Source organism: Osmerus mordax, chromosome 12, assembly GCF_038355195.1.
Source record: "Osmerus mordax isolate fOsmMor3 chromosome 12, fOsmMor3.pri, whole genome shotgun sequence".
Lineage (NCBI taxonomy): Eukaryota > Metazoa > Chordata > Actinopteri > Osmeriformes > Osmeridae > Osmerus > Osmerus mordax.
Window position 1 is genome coordinate 4,297,149 of NC_090061.1, and position 16,257 is coordinate 4,313,405.

Here is a 16,257-nt window from a genome sequence, read left to right on the forward strand (position 1 = left end):
CAGCAAATAAAACTAAGAGCCAACCATTGCCATCGTAAGGCATACATGTAGTGAAAAAGTGCGACAACGATGCCCCCAGGTTCACAGAGTTATTTATCTTACATCATCCAAGGGACAAAACAGTGGTTCTCTGATAAATATAAACTACAGATGAGTGACTTCTGATTGGCCGGAATGCAAGAACTGCCTCCCCCCAGTAGGGGGCAGCAGAACAGGAGTGTGACATGATAGGAAAGTCATTTGAAGACAAATGATCATATATTCAGCTTGTGAAACCCTAGAGTAGAAAAAAAAACTCACATTTTTGTGAGTTCAAGGCACGTTGATGTATCTGTCCAAAGTAAAGCATTTACACCCACGTTGATGTATCTGTCCAAAGTAAAGCATTTACACCAACATCTAGTCTCCATTTCCTTAGGTCAGGGAACACTCTGGAATAATCATTGCATACATGTCCCACAATGCAACAGTCAGGTAAGATGCTTACCATTGGACTAAATCTCAATAACAGGAAGAGACACCTCCGGATATTGGTACATTCACACTGCATTTTTGGTCCTAGTTAATGCACAACTGTAAACACTACAACAGGGAGGGCCTGGGCATGGTTCCTCCCACAGACACAGAACACTCCTCACTTGTTTCTGTGTGGTTTCTCCAGTGTGTACATGATCTAACACCAGACACATCTGCAGGGCTTCGCAGGGCCAACCAGAGCTGAGGACAAAACACATCTCTGGTTTCTCTGGTTCATCATATAGGCCTGCATCACTGAACAGAAACCTTTAGAATTTATAGTTTTTCTCTCACACTCTTTCTCTCTCCCCCACCCCATTCTCTCCCCCTCTCTCTACAAGGGGTTGTTGTCAATGGCACCACTTCAACATTGTATTAGTAGGATTTCACATTCCCCGACTTTCAAACATACATGCAAACACACACACATACTCGAACACACACACACACACACACACACACACAATTGCACTATTCTGTGTAAAGGTCCACGGTCCACTTCACATCTATTCCACAGTGACAGACTTGGCCAGGTTCCTTGGGCAGTCCACCTGCAAGCAGACAGACAGATTAACAGGCCGACAGGTGGGTAAGACAGACAGGTGAGCAGACAGACTGGTGAGCAGACAGACAGGTGAGCAGACAGACAGGTGAGCATACAGACAGGTGAGCAGACAGACAGGTGAACAGACAGACAGGTGAGCAGACAGACAGGCACGACAATGAACAGACAGATGAGAGTGAATTTGTTTCGACATACGTCGTAGCCCCGGAGCACAGCCAGGTGGAAGGACAAGAGCTGCAGGGGGATGACGCTGAGGATGCCCTGGAGACAGTCCACCGTCTGGGGCAGCTGGAGGGTCTTATAGGCATTCTGAATGATCTCGTGGTCGCCCTTGCAACACAAGATTATGGGACGACCCTGATAGTGAGAGAGATAGAGAGAGAGAGAGACAGAGAGAGATACAGAGAGAGAGATATATAGAGAGAGAAACAGAGAAAGAGAGCGGGTGATAAGAGTGATCAGTCATCCTTCCGTTCATTTGCATGAATTATTCAAAGCTTTCTGTCTCTGTACTGTGTGTGTGTGTGAGAGAGTGAGTGTGTGTTTCCATACCGCTCGGGCTGTGACTTGCTGCAGGGCGTTCTGACACTTGGTGTAGCAGGCATCCCTCATGATGATCATGATGACGGGCATGTGTTTGTCTATGAGGGCCAGCGGGCCGTGCTTTAGTTCCCCCGCCAGGATGCCCTCTGAGTGCATGTATGTGATCTCCTTGATTTTCTACAACAGGAGGAATGAACCGAGCAGTCAGCACTTTCAAAACACGCATGATCGATACCGATTCAGAGCTTTGGCAGCGACAGCAGCAACTAGCATAAAATCTCTCTTTCTCTCTTTCTGCTGAACTTTTCATATGCATTATATGTATATCGCTTTGGATGAAAATGCCAAATGACTCTCTTTCTCTCTCCCCCCTTCTCTCTCTCTCTCTCTCTCTCTCTCTCTCTCTCTCTCTCTCTCTCTCTCTCTCTCTCCTCTCCCCCCCCCCTCTCTCCCTCTCCTCACCAGTGCCCCTTCCAGGCAGGTAGCGTAGTTGAAGCCCCGGCCCATGACCAGCAGAGACCTCTGCTGGTACAGCTCGTCTGCTATGGACTTGATCTGGTCATCCAGACACAGCACCTCCTTAATCAGATCTGGGGGATGGGGGGGGGGGGGGCAGAGGGAGGGGGGGGGCAGAGGGAGGGGGGGGCAGAGGGAGGGGGGAGGGAGGGGGAGATATTAGGTGGAAGAACTATGCTTTATAACTTATAATAATCAAATGCAAAGTTCTGTTGTTGTATGAATTGACATGTGTGTGTGTTATTGTATGTGGGTGTGTGATTGTATGTGTTTGTGCTGTATGTATGTGATTTTGTGTGTGTGTGTACTGTATGTATGTGATTGTGTGTGTGTGTGTACTGTATGTATGTGAGTGGGTGTGTGTGTGTGTGTGTTCATCTCACCTGGCAGCATCCTGAGCCCGTTCATGATCTCCAGCCTTCTCTTCTGCAGGGACAGTCTGTCCTCACTGGTCATCAGACCAAACATGATGAGAGACACAAACTGGCTGGTGTACGCCTGGAGAACACACAGACACGCTCTCACGTTAGTCATTGGTGGTCTGGGACACTATGGGAAGTTATGCAATGCTGTGTCTGAGCGCTGCGAACCGTGTCTTAGTGCTGTAAACTGTCTCAGAGGTATAAACTGTGTATTCCCCTGACAGTGCTATTTCACATATTACATATTCATTCTGGCATCATGGGGTTCAGATGGCTGAGTGGTTAGGGAATCGGGCTACCAATCAGAAGGTTGCTGGTTCGATTCCCGGTCATGTAAAATGATGTGTCTTTGGGCAAGGCACTTCACCCTACTTGCCTCGGGGGAATGCCCCTGTACTTACTGTAAGTCGCTCTGGATAACAGCATCTGCTAAATGACTAAATGTAAATGCATCATCACATTGGATGAAAGCTAGTGCCAAATGAGGAAGTCCTCCCACCTTGGTGCTGGCCACGCCTATCTCCGGCCCGGCATTGATGTGGACTCCACAGTCGGTCTCCCTGGAGATGGAGCTGCCCACCGTGTTGGTGATGCCCACTGTCAGGGCGCCCCGCTCCTTACAGTAGCGCAGCGCCATCAGGCTGTCCGCCGTTTCTCCTACGGCGAGGCCGAGGTAGGGCACAATTAGTCTGAATTCAAATGTCTTATCAAATATATTTTATTTGGCCTTTTCTGCTTTATTTATCATTTATTGTTATTATTTAGGCAGTGCTAGTTAGAGACAGGAAAGGCAGGGAGAGCGAGCGGGAGAGGATGACATGCAAGAAATGTCAGCAAGGCCTTTTTCTAATTATAAATGCTCAATTGACCACTTCTGTTTTTCATGTAATAGTTCTACACCGCTTCCTGTCTGTGTGCAGACGTTACCTGATTGGCTGATGAAGAAGCAGACGTCGTCCCTGAAGACGGGGGTGTTCCTGTCCAGGAAGTCGCTGGCCAGCTCGACCATCACAGGAAGTTCAGTCAGCTCCTCCAGGATCTGCCTGGTCTGGAAGAGTGAGGCGAAGGGGACATCTTCATCACCACCATCAACATCATTACCATCATCATCATTACCATCATCATCACCACCACCACCATCATCATCATCATAATCATCATCATCACCACCACCATCATTATAATCATCATCATCATCATCATCATCATCATCATCATCATCATCATCATCACCATCATCACCATCATCTTCATCATCATCATCCCTCTTCCCCTACTCTCTTTCTTTTCTCTTTCTCATCATCATCATCCTTAATCCTGATTGGTCAACTCACCGCCACAGCGGCGTGAAAGCTAGTGCCACAGCCAATCAAGATGAGTCGCCGGCAGCGTTTAATCTCCTTCATGTGGTCGTTCAGCCCCCCCAGGATCACTGAGAACAGAGAATACAATCTTAGTGTGTGTGTGTGTTCAACAGTATGATGTCCACATTCATTATGTAAACGATCATATTCTCCTTACAGTCAACATGGTGGCTGCTATGCTAATATTTATCAAGACTTGATAAATGATTTATGAAGACTTGACTGCCAGGATCCTGGAGCTGCTCCCGAACAGGATGTGACACGTCACACGCCCTGATCGCCACGTCTTTACCTGTGTTGGTGTCGAAACAGATCCGCCCTCTCATGGTGTTGAAGACAGACTCAGGCTGCTCGAAGATCTCCTTCTGCATGAAGGCCTCGAAGGAGCCTAAGTGGAGACAGACAGACCCTGAGGTGTGAGGAGTCGGTCTCACTGTGTACTTACTCACTCTGACCAGCAGAGGGAGATCGTGGCCGAGTATCACTGCAACTGCGACGAGAAGTTTCCCACCAAAGAATTATACTATACCAAAACACCTTCAGCTGTAGATATTAAGGACCCTTAGATTGACTCAGATAGTCTGGATGTACACAACACCATATTACTAGGAAACCCAAACGTTTCCGAAAGATGACCCCTTCTGACCTTTCATGATCTGCTGCAGCTCAATCTGCAGGGTCTGGATGGCCCTGACGGAGTTCTCCCCTGCCAGACGGCTCATCCTGTGCAGAGACAGCTTTCCCTTGATCACCGCCGCTATGTCATCATCCTCCAGGTACAGAACCTTGTTGGTGTGCTCGATGATGGCACTGTGGTGAAGGTGGAGGGAGGTGAAGGGCATCATATTAGGACAAACATACACACACTCACACGAAAACAAACACAGACCCTCTCAGATTCTCTCTCTCTCACACACACAAGCACACACACACAAGCACACACACACAGGCACACACACACAGGCACACACAAAGGGGAATCACCTAAATGAACTCTAGGCAACACCAATCTCATACGTAAACATTATTATCGTTATCTTTACTTCCTTGACTTCATCGACTCTGTGCACGACTCGATAAAGATGTATCTAACACACACACAGGCACACACACACACACACAAGCACACACACCTGGCGTCAGAGGCAAAGTAGTACTCCACAGCCTTGCTGTCTCCAACGGAGGTCAGAGCACATGAGGGGTCTGGGCGGTTGTGGCCGTTCTTGCCCTGGACACTGTCCTGTATCACACCTGCAGGGGGGCAAAGGTCAGGGGTGAGGGGTCAGAACGGCACCAAGTCACCCACGGACTCACGGGCCGACACGGTCAAGAAGTGCGGGGGCTTCACCGGAACATTCTCGGGCAGTGCTCCCGCGGAGACGAGAGGACGTGTTGGAGGAGGAGGACGTCAGGTAAGAAGATCACACTGATCGAAAGATCATCATTCTTCACACATCGGATTGGAATCGGAAGGAATCGGCATTTCTCAATTTGAGAAAATGGCATGACCCCCCCACCCCCCCCACCCCCCGCTCCAGAGTCCTTGGACATTTGATCTGCTCTGCAGAGGAGCACGCCCACTAACTGTGATAAGAAGACAGTCTCCTCACACTTTATTATCTCCCAGAGAACGTTCTCCTGCAGAACGCAGAAGAGCGTTGCGCTGACTGCTGGTGCTCACGGCAACAGGGGCGGGACACTCCACTGCTAATTAATAAGAATCACAGTTCATTCGCCGGTAATCATAATCGTGAGAGCTGATTGGTGTGATTCATGCTAGATTTAGCAGATAAAGCATGCATCCCCCCCCCCCCCCCAAGACAAGATTTGACCCCCCAGGCAGACTGACGCACACCTCTAGGAAGGGTTGACCCTTGACCCTCTGGAGGGGAGGGGGTCCCCCTCTGGAGGGGGATCCCTTTCAGCACTGAATGGAAAGGAACTACACACACACACAGGGAGAGGAAGACCACATGTTAGTGTACTGATGGGTTATTAGTTAGTAGGTTTAGTTAGTTGGTTAGTTAGGGAGTCAGGTGGCTGAGCGGTGAGGGAATCGGGCTAGTAATCCGAAGGTTGCCAATTCGATTCCAGGTCATGCCAACTGATGTTGTGTCCTTGGGCAAGGCACTTCACCCTACTTGCCTCGGGGGGAATGTCCCTGTACTTACTGTAAGTCGCTCTGGATAAGAGCGTCTGCTAAATGACTAAATGTAATGTAAATGTAGTTAGTTTCGTGTCACATCACATAATCAAAAATGTTTCCTTTATCTAGCGAGTTAGTTGGTAAGGATTAGTAATGACTTATTTAGTCAGTCAGACGGATGGTGAAGGTTGAATGTGAACAGACATGGTCTTCTCATTACTGCAGACAGAGTGCTGGACTGACAGGGCTGGCCCAACCCAGAGGATTACACAACTCTGGCACAGCTTTCAGTTTCTTATTACAGATCCACACCAGATTTGTTAGCGAGCACTGTGTAACCCAGTCTGATGTGTGTGTGTGTGGGGGGGTGGGGGTGTGTGTGTAAGGGTGTGTGCAGTATTGACCGAGGAATGTGAGAGCTTTAGCGCGAAAACTAATAATGTCAGATAAAATGGAAAACGTGTAGAGAGGAGATCAAAGGGGAGAAGAGCATCTCACCATTGTTGTACTGGATGGGGATTGGTTCTGTTGACTGTTCAAACTCGCTCCGAACACCAATTAGAAGAGGACTTCCTCTTCTAATTGGTGAGAGAGAGAGAGAGAGAAAGAGAGAGAAAGAGGGGGAGAGAGAAAAAGAGGGGGAGAGAGACGGGGAGAGAGACGGATAGAGAGGAAGAGAGTTGGGAGGGATAAAATAAAGAGATCAGATTTCTGTTTGAGATTTGAAAGTGCACACACATACACACACTCTAAACACAAAACCCACTGCTGTAGGGAAACTAGAGCAGGGTAGGATCTCTCCTGTTTGGCTGCTCCATAAGGCCTATTGTCTACTGGACTACTCACACACACACACACACACACACACACACACACACACACAGAACACACATACAGCACACCCTAGAGACCCTTCATGCATCAGTCAGGATTCTGCTCATAGCTTCATGCAATCCTACTGTGAACACACTTCCTTACAAACACATGTCAATGGTTCACATTACCAAATGAAACCCTGGCAATAAGGCCCATTCTTCATTGAAAACATACAAGACTTTTAGCCTTTGACCCACCCCACCCCACCACTCCCCCCCCCCCCCTCCCCCAGTCTGTTAAGCCACGGTCACGTCAGACAGTGATTATTTTAGAGGGCGTGGAGGGTGTTAACAGACTGGAATATGTGGTCACTCTCCAGCACACATTGTTTACCCAGAGAGACAGAGAGAGAGAGACAGAGAGAGAGAGAGAGAGAGAGAGAGAGAGAGAGAGAGAGAGAGAGAGAGAGAGAGAGAGAGAGTGAGAGACAGAGAGAGGAGAGAGAGAGAGACAGAGAGAGGAGAGAGAGAGAGAGAGAGAGAGAGAGAGAGAGAGACAGAGAGAGAGAGACAGAGAGAGAGAGAGACAGAGAGAGGAGAGAGAGAGAGAGACAGAGAGAGGAGAGAGAGAGAGAGAGAGAGAGAGAGAGAGAGAGAGAGAGAGAGAGAGAGAGAGAGAGAGAGAGAGAGAGAGAGAGAGAGAGAGAGAGAAGAGAGAGATCCATCTGGCTCTCCCTTTATCCCTCCTTCAAAGGAGAGTGAAAGTTGAACACAAAGTGCTCGCGTGAATGTTGAACACGTTGAGTGGGAAGGGTGAGAGTGTGTGTGTGCTGACGTGAATATGTGCGTGTTTGCAAAGTATATGTGTGTGTGAAAGACATAGTGAGAGTGTGATCCACAGATCCATACCTGGTAGCCACTGCCTCTCCTGGGTAATAACGACTCTTGAACACCAGTGCAAAGGCCCCTTCCTAGTTAAACACAAGGAAGACAAACTGATTTTCTCGGAAAACTTAACTGTAACCGGAGTTTACACAAGCCTTTTATTGACGGACAATAACCTATGTAAATTAATAATGCTGATTTATGGTTTTGTAGAACAGCTACCGAACTTGTTTCTTTTTCTTTTAGATAGCCATTTAATAGCCTACCCTCAAACAGCACAACAAAAACGCTATGATCCAACAAATGTACTTCCGCATATTGCATAAGCAAGGTCAACAACTTCCCGGAGCTAGAAGTTATGTTAGTTCTCTTGGAGTTTTTTACAAGGAGTTTGGGTGATCTTTCCAAAATGAGAATCAACATAGGGTTCTATGTTGCTGTCCTTCAAGCAAATTTGCAAAAGTGGTTCAAATTGTATATTTCAAGCTACATCGACAATTACGAAGGTAAAGTTTATCTAACTCACAGCACAGTAAAAGTAGGTAGCCTAGCTATCTAGTTAGCTCTTATCAAACGGATTTGAGCAGTAACTTAAAATAATCTAGGCTCGCTAGTGTTCACCTGTTATCGGTTGATGAAAAAAAGCGATCTGAGTGTAGGGTTTAGAGAGCAATAGCTGAGGTTTAACTCAACCTGTTCTGGTTTTTAAAAGTTTCGTCTTTAACTTCACCGGAAGTTCTAGACCGGGCCTGTTTCTTTCCGGAAATACGTTTCACTGCTGTCGTCTGCATAAAGCCAATGTGTCGGAACATTTTGTCTACAGTAGGCTACTGTAGTATTCCGTCCACCTTTTCATGTCTTCACCATTCTAACTTTTCCTGACTTTCTGGTTTAAAACCTCTTATGGATAACTAGGAAAGTGTGAGAGATTGAGCGAGTCTGTTTCTACCAGACAGACTGTAATGAATCATGATGTCACCAGCGATGTTAGGGAGTGTACCAGGATGACGGAGGATACTGTTTAATGGGATGGAAATTTAAGTGACATCATAAAAGGGGTGTGTGTGTGCGTGTGTGTGTATGCGTGTGTGCGTGTCATACTCACCAGCTGTTGGATGACCCTCTCTACCAGTGTAGAAAAGGAGACATAGTCCTTCTCTCTGTTGTCGTAGATGTACTTGATCAGCTTGGGGATCACTTCGGTATCTGTCTCTGACTCAAACTCATACCCCTTAGAGTTCTGGACAGGAAGGAAGCAGAAACATGTTCATAAATCACATAACTCAGACACACACCACGTTTATCTGAAAGTATTTGAGACATGTCCCTCTATTATACTGAACAAACTACGTCAGTAGGTTTTGTGGTGAGGCAACATTCCCCATCCAGCACATTCCATGATGCCTGTTTGGTGGGTTACATCTCCTACTCTAGTACATGAGCAGAATTGCCAGAACAGGTGAAATAACAGCAGAATTTTATTACAAATATGATTAAGCAAACTCCTTCATGCTCTGGTGGAGGACAGAGGGAGAGTCATGTGGACTGCACTATGATGCGTGTTATAGAGAGTGTTATAGAGAGTGTTATAGAGAGTGTTATAGAGAGTGGGATAGAGAGTGTTATAGAGAGTGGGATAGAGAGTGGGATAGATGGAACAGTCGTAGGCGGAGCTTACCAGGTACTTCTTCAGCTCTTTGTAGTTGGTGATGATGCCGTTATGGATGACAACAAACTCTTTACAGAGTGACAGAAAAGAGGATGATAGAGAGGAAAGAAAGAGAAAGATAGAAATTATCATAAAGTTTCACAATCCAACCTATTAGGAGCACACTCATAGCAGCGGGGGGGTGGGGGGGGGGCTGCGTGCAGAAAGGATGTGTATAGTGTGTAGGGGGGCATGTGTGTGTTTCTTACCATTGTTGTTGTCGGAGCGGTGAGGGTGGCTGTTGAGTGCGCTCGGCTCCCCGTGTGTGGCCCAGCGTGTGTGTGCGATCCCAAAGTGTGTGTCCAGCTCCTCCTCCAGATCCATAGACTCTTTTTCTGAACAGAACACACACACACACTGATCACTAACACAACACGCACACATATCACTAACACAACACACACTGACCACCACAACTGTAACACACCAAGAACTAATCAGTAACATGAACAGTAAGTCAGCCAGTGAGACAGTTAGTCAGTCACCTAAACAGTCAGGCATTTAGCTGGCCAGTCATTCATTAATTTAGCCAGTCAGCCAGCCTGAGACCTACTGTGGAGTTCTTCATCCAGAGCCTTGACCTTGCCCTTCTTCTTGATCAGACAGATGCTGTTGCTGACTGTTTCTGTCTTCTTGGAGCCATCCACTGCTATGCCTGAACAACAAACACACCTGGTTAGGAATGTCCTTATTGACTGACTGGTTATTGTCCTTTGTGATTGACTGGATAGTTAGTGACTGTTGAGGCATTCTTATTGGCTGACTGGTTAGGAATATTCTCAGCGTTAACAGCAGTAGCCATGGCAGCCATGCGGAGGAGGATCACAGCACATTTGAAAAGAACTGCACACACACAGTTCAAGTTGAGGGTGTGTGGCGACATATGGGTGTGTCTGTGTGTGTGAACACGAGGGTGTCAGGTGGCTGAGCGGTGAGGGAGTCGGGCTAGTTATCTGAAGGTTGCCAGTTCGATTCCCGGCCGTGTCAATTGACGTTGTGTCCTTGGGCAAGGCACTTCACCCTACTTGCCTCGGGGGGAAATGTCCCTGTACTTACTGTAAGTCGCTCTGGATAAGAGCGTCTGCTAAATGACTAAATGTAAATGTGTATGTGTGTGTGTGTGTGTGAACACGAGGGTGTGTGTGTGTGTGTGAACACGAGGGTGTGTGTGTTGAGCAACGTATGGGGTTTTTCCACCTATGAAAGGAGCTCTTAGAGTTGTGAATGTATCCTGCTGGCCGGAGAGAACAAACATAGAGGTGTGTGTGTGTGTGTGTGTGTGTGTGTGTGTGTGTGTGTGTGTGTGTGTGCGTGTGCGTGTGTGTGTGTGTGCGTGTGTGTGTGTGTGTGTGTGTGTGTGTGTGTGTGTGTGTGTGTGTGTGTGTGACAGAGAGTTATATGACTGTACTGAGGCAAGGGTGTGTTGCTGTGCTGTTCGCCAGGTGGACTGTATACCCATCGCTATGCTACATCTCTACGGAGCCACTGGAGTCTACGAACCAACAAAAGAAGCCTACCTTGGAATAGTACGATATTCAAATAGTGTGTGCTTGTGTGTGTGTACTGGTGCGCGTGTGTGTGTGTACAGGTGTGTGTGTGTGTGTACTGGTGGTGCGTGTGTGTATCTGTATCCTACCTGCTGAATCGTACCCTCTGTACTCCAGTCTCTGCAGTCCCTTCACCAGCGTCTCAAATATCTCCTTTCTGGTGCGAGGCACTTGGTAATTCAGGTAGGCAAAGATCCCTGTTAGGAGGGGGAGGGGTTGGGAGAGAGAGAGAGAGAGAGAGAGAGAGAGAGAGAGAGAGAGAGAGACAGAGACAGAGACAGGGACAGGGACAGGGACAGGGACAGGGACAGGGACAGGGACAGGGAGAGAGAGGTAGTGGAGGAGGGAGGGAGAGGGGGGAGATTAGCTCTCTCTTCATCTTAGCCTTTACCTACTGCTACGGGTTGTGCTGAGCTCAGCATCTACATCAGATGGCTGAGCGGTTAGGGAATCAGGCTATTAATTAGAAGGTTGCTGGTTAGATTCCTGGCTGTGCAAATTGACGTTGTGTCCTTGGGCAAGGCACTTCACCCTAATTGCCTCGGGGTAGGTAGTTGACAAGAAAGGAACATGTAATTATATTTACACTTAAGAAAAGACGCTTCTTTTCTCGTATAACTCCACCTATATCCAATCTAATCAGAGGGCGATACAGGCCATAAATTTGACTATCAGTATCAGTAACAGCCTATACAGCACAAAACAAACATCATGGGAATCTTAAAGAAACTCTTAACCTAGCTTCTTCTGGAGTAGAAACTAACAACAAGTTTACTTCGCGGGGCAGAACCTGGGGCAGTTATATGTCTAGTAAAGGAAAGTCCCAGGTTCGCGAGGCTTCCAAAGCAACACAGGTGGCCATTGAGTGGAACACAGCGCGCAGTGTTAGAGCGGCTGGCAAACTGTCGCGGGGCGCACCGGCGGAGATTTGATAACCACCGACCGGACATACTGTAAAATATTTACTCTGAGCAGCAAAGTCTGCCTGTGCAAGGCAGATGGAATGCCGTAAGAAAAGTTATATTGCTTGCGATAGGGCATTAAAACACTCAATATAATAACGCTGAGAACATAAGATGAGAACATTTGGCCTCAGTCTATTATCTTCACATGTTCATCCTTTAAACGACAGTGGGTTTGAAAACACACTCATATTCAATATATGTTTGGTATTTACGCTTATCACATTACTATTCTGACAATATTAATGTTGTCAAACCTGTCCTACAGCCACTCTGACACGTAGCCGTCCACACTGCGCAGAAGCTTCCTGAACTCATGATAAGAGTAGGATACATGAATGAAAACCCCTGCAGTTTAATATAAATTTGACCTTCTGATTACACCAAGTCTGTTAGAAGTCCCAGTAAGATTATTTACATTGTTAAGTATAGATGTAAATTGCGCACAAGCCAGTATTTTTCTGCTTTAAACATTAGAGATTGGCACTGATGAATTCAAACAAACGTAATAAAACAATATGTTATTATATATTAATTAGATTTTTTCAGAAATAATCTACCTCCAACTGTCCCACATTCTCGTGCATAATTTCCTAGCTATGACATGACCCTGATGCTCTAAAAAAGACTTGTGCGGTCCTTACCGCACATCTTTGTGGTTATGTTTTCGTTGCTGGATACGGTTCTCGGCGACAGTGAGGTTTCACAGTAGTTCTTGTGCTAACATCCAAGCGTAAATGTGTAAACCAGCACACTTCTACCATTTTATATTAAGGCAATTTCCGCAAGAGACGGCTCCACCCCCGTCTCCAGGCAACCAGTGACACCTTGTCCGGAGACAGGCACTCGCTGAATTCCGACAAATTTTAGGCAAAGTTAAACAGCAGGTCAACCAGTAATTTGTACAACAAGTGAAAGTAAAATAAAAACATGGAATCAAACCCAACTCTACCGATAGCCTATAGCATTGACAGTCCTTGCATTCTCGGAACACCAAACACCGTTAGTAGCCAACCTTCACCAGTAGGGTACAGGACTACAGGTGAGAAACAGGCTCGGGAGGTAGTTGGTTTCAATTTGAAGCAGTACAATAAACCCCAAGGATAAATTCCTCAAAAATGCCAAAGGTTAGTTGATTCAAATACTCCCCAAATACACGGATGTATTTTTCCCAGTTGTGCCGAGACGGGGGAGAGAGAGAGACGGGGAGAGAGAGAGAGTTGGGGGGAAAGAGAGAGAGAGAGAGAGAGAGAGAGAGAGAGAGAGAGAGAGAGAGAGAGAGAGAGAGAGAGAGAGAGAGAGAGAGAGAGAGAGAGAGAGAGAGAAAAGAGGGAAAGACAGAGAGAGAGAGAGAGAGAGAGAGAGAGACAGAGAGAGACAGAGAGAGACAGAGACAGAGATTAAAGCTGGGGGTCACATGTGCAAGAGACATGAGAGATGGGGAGAGAGACAACGAGAGTTGGAGTTGAAAAATTAGAGTATATTTTGAGTGTGTCATGTCTGACTTGATCACATCTCTCTCAGTGAAATCTTTGGATCTGAATCTAGCGAGGTCCCATGCCTCAGGGTAGCCTGTCTGTGTGTGTGTGTGTGTGTGTTGGGTAAGGTGGGAGGGGGTCCCTTCCTGAGGATTACCAAAGTACTAATGAGGTGCTCACAGTTCCTCTTTATCCAATCAGATCCAACCCAGAGATCAAAGCTTCCTTAATCGCTATGATGATATAAAATGAAGGGGACTTCTTCGGAGTGTCCAATGAGACAAGGAGTATGTGTTTGCGTGTGTGTGTGCGTGCATTCGTGCCCATAAAACTTGAACATGAACTCTGATCCCCTTTCTTGTCCGTTAAAGAGTGATAATATACGTTCGCCGTTGAGATATAAAGATTATTTATAGGAAGGAGATCTATTACTACTACCCGTATAATGTAAAGCTGGCTCCTGTCTGTCGGTGAGTGGCAAAGGGCAGGTTACACCCTAGATTAAAACTCTATGTGGATAGAGATAGTGGTTTCTTTATGGTACTTTATCAAACTGGCTTTTGGGACATAAACATTTCCTGGACTCCTCTCCCTCTGAAATGAACTCTTCCCCATGGATTGTTACAACTCAGCTTCATCAGGTAGAGTGTGTCCTAGTCTTACGCACTCACAGATATACACACCAACACACACACACACAATCACACACACTCCCCCCAGCTCCCTCATTCCCCCAGTGAGTGATGGGGTCACCTCCAGGCTAGCCAGGGTTTCAATCAGACACAGATGTGGCTATGAAGTCAGAGACACACGTCTCTCCGACACACAGGCCTGACCCCAACACACGTCTCTCCAACAAATATCTCTCCAACACAGGTATTCCACCCAATTGACATTTCTCTCCTTAACGCACGGTTCTCTTGCTAACACACACGGGTATGTTTGAGGTATGTTGTTGTCCTGAAGGTATATGTCGTCTCTGCTGTCAGACAAAGCTTTATGTCACCTAAATGAGGATCTCAACCTCTCACCCACTAGACATGGCAGCTACCTAGCATTTTATAGTCTTATCTCGGCCCCCTCATTGACTGAATAGAAGGGAGAGGCCAATAAAAAACCAGGGAGTCAGGTGGCTGAGAGGTGAGGGAATCGGGCTAGTAATCCGAAGGTTGCGCTCGATTCCCGGTCATGCCAACTGATGTTGTGTCCTTGGGCAAGGCACTTCACCCTACTTGCCTCGGGGGAATTTCCCTGTACTTACTGTAAGTCGCTCTGGATAAGAGCGTCTGCTAAATGACTAAATGTAAATGTAAAAACGTGTCACATCACATCCTGTCAGCTCATCAAGATGAGCCAGGACAATTGATCCTTGATCCAAGCTCAGGTGTGCCTGGCACCATGCATGCATTGCATTAATTACGGTTGGCAGACAAACACACTACAAATGTTCATATCTGCTTTCATATCTACATAATCATTTTGTTTATGAGCAGGTTTACATGTTGCACCTCCCTGTCACCTCCTGTACCAGGAACCAAGTACACATTCTAACTGCCTCTCTGCCTCACAGACCGGGAAAGGCGTGCGTGTCCTGGAGAAGGTTCTACAAGCGGAATTCTGAGGGGACCTCACCCTGGCTCACAGCGATTTAAGTTGAGGAAGAGTGTGTCAGCTCGTGTGTCTTGGTGGTGGGGGCCAGCTGTGAATGAGCTCAATGTCACTTCTGGGAACTGCAGCACATCATGATGGAAGGAGAGCAGGGACTAAGTCATATATACTCCCCCTTTGTACTCCCGTGGTCTCTGCTCACTTTTCTTTTCATGGTTCTTGTCTTCTTCTTTTTTTGTCTTGTTACCGGAGGAACCTATTCGTTTGGTTAGTTTTGTTATTATAATTATTAATTTTCTTCTCCTTGCGCCACAATAACTCAAAATGTTATTGGTCACAAATTTTCTAATTTGGCACATTGATACTACAGGCCAGTGGGTACCACCAGACCGCTAATGGCCCACGTATGCCTATAGGTGGCGCTATAAGCCACGCCCAAAGTCTATGTGATTTCCCCAGCGCCCCATTCCTTTAAAATGACTGAAAATTGGTATACATTCCTTATTTCTCATGGGGAACAAAAAAGCCTCAAGGACCCATAAGGTCCGCCATGATGGATTTTCCTGTACAGCGACATTTTGCGAAAACCTTCAAAATTGATCTCCTCTTAAACCAAAGATCCAATTGTATTGAAATTTTGTACAGATGTGTAGAATTTATGTCTTTTAAAACTTTACTTGGGGGAAATTAATCAAATTTCAACATGGCTGAAAGGGGTGTATTTATGTAAATGTCCCACATTGCCACAATATCTTTGTGTCAATAAATAAAATATAATTTTGACTGATGGTTTTTCAAACCTTATTGGCTTCATTCGTCATTCTGAAGTACCATGCGCAAATTCTCCTAGATATGTCAAAATATCACTGAATTACAGCTGTTTAGACTTTGGACAAATCTAACAATGCATGCCACAGGAAGAACCACTTCCTTTTTTTATAGTTACTGTCCATCGTGTGACGAATCTTAGTTTTACGGGCCGTTCCCAAAGACACCGTAGCTAAAGTGTCTCTTGAAAATTCGTAGCTCTTGAAAGCGCATAGATAAGCCTAGCCTACTCCTTACGAGCATGTTTGGGAAACGCACGTAAGAAATATCGATGGGTTCGTTATTTTGCTCGATCGTTGCTACGATCCATCGTTATCAGGAAACGCAGCCCTGGATAGTTCAGGACTGTGACAT

The 16,257-nt window shown here is 46.4% G+C and overlaps 1 protein-coding gene across 2 annotated transcripts; it reads right to left on the reverse strand.

Annotated features, from left to right (window-relative positions):
- Nucleotides 1-362: 362 nt before the first annotated feature.
- Nucleotides 363-12,755, reverse strand: gfpt2 (glutamine-fructose-6-phosphate transaminase 2). Of its 2 annotated transcripts, XM_067247757.1 has the most exons (20): nt 12,634-12,755; nt 11,117-11,224; nt 10,034-10,135; nt 9,690-9,815; nt 9,451-9,509; nt 8,878-9,012; nt 7,797-7,858; nt 6,571-6,650; nt 5,782-5,868; nt 5,060-5,177; nt 4,573-4,736; nt 4,219-4,314; nt 3,897-3,994; nt 3,490-3,610; nt 3,062-3,219; nt 2,524-2,638; nt 2,087-2,214; nt 1,634-1,801; nt 1,277-1,438; nt 363-1,067 (listed from the first exon to the last, which is right to left on the reverse strand). In XM_067247757.1, exons 1-20 carry the CDS (start codon nt 12,638-12,640, stop codon nt 1,023-1,025), a joined length of 2,139 nt encoding a protein of 712 aa, XP_067103858.1. In that variant the 5' UTR covers nt 12,641-12,755; the 3' UTR covers nt 363-1,022. The 2 variants fall into 2 exon arrangements, with proteins under 2 accessions (XP_067103858.1, XP_067103857.1); XM_067247756.1 differs by lacking the exon at nt 5,782-5,868.
- Nucleotides 12,756-16,257: the final 3,502 nt, after the last annotated feature.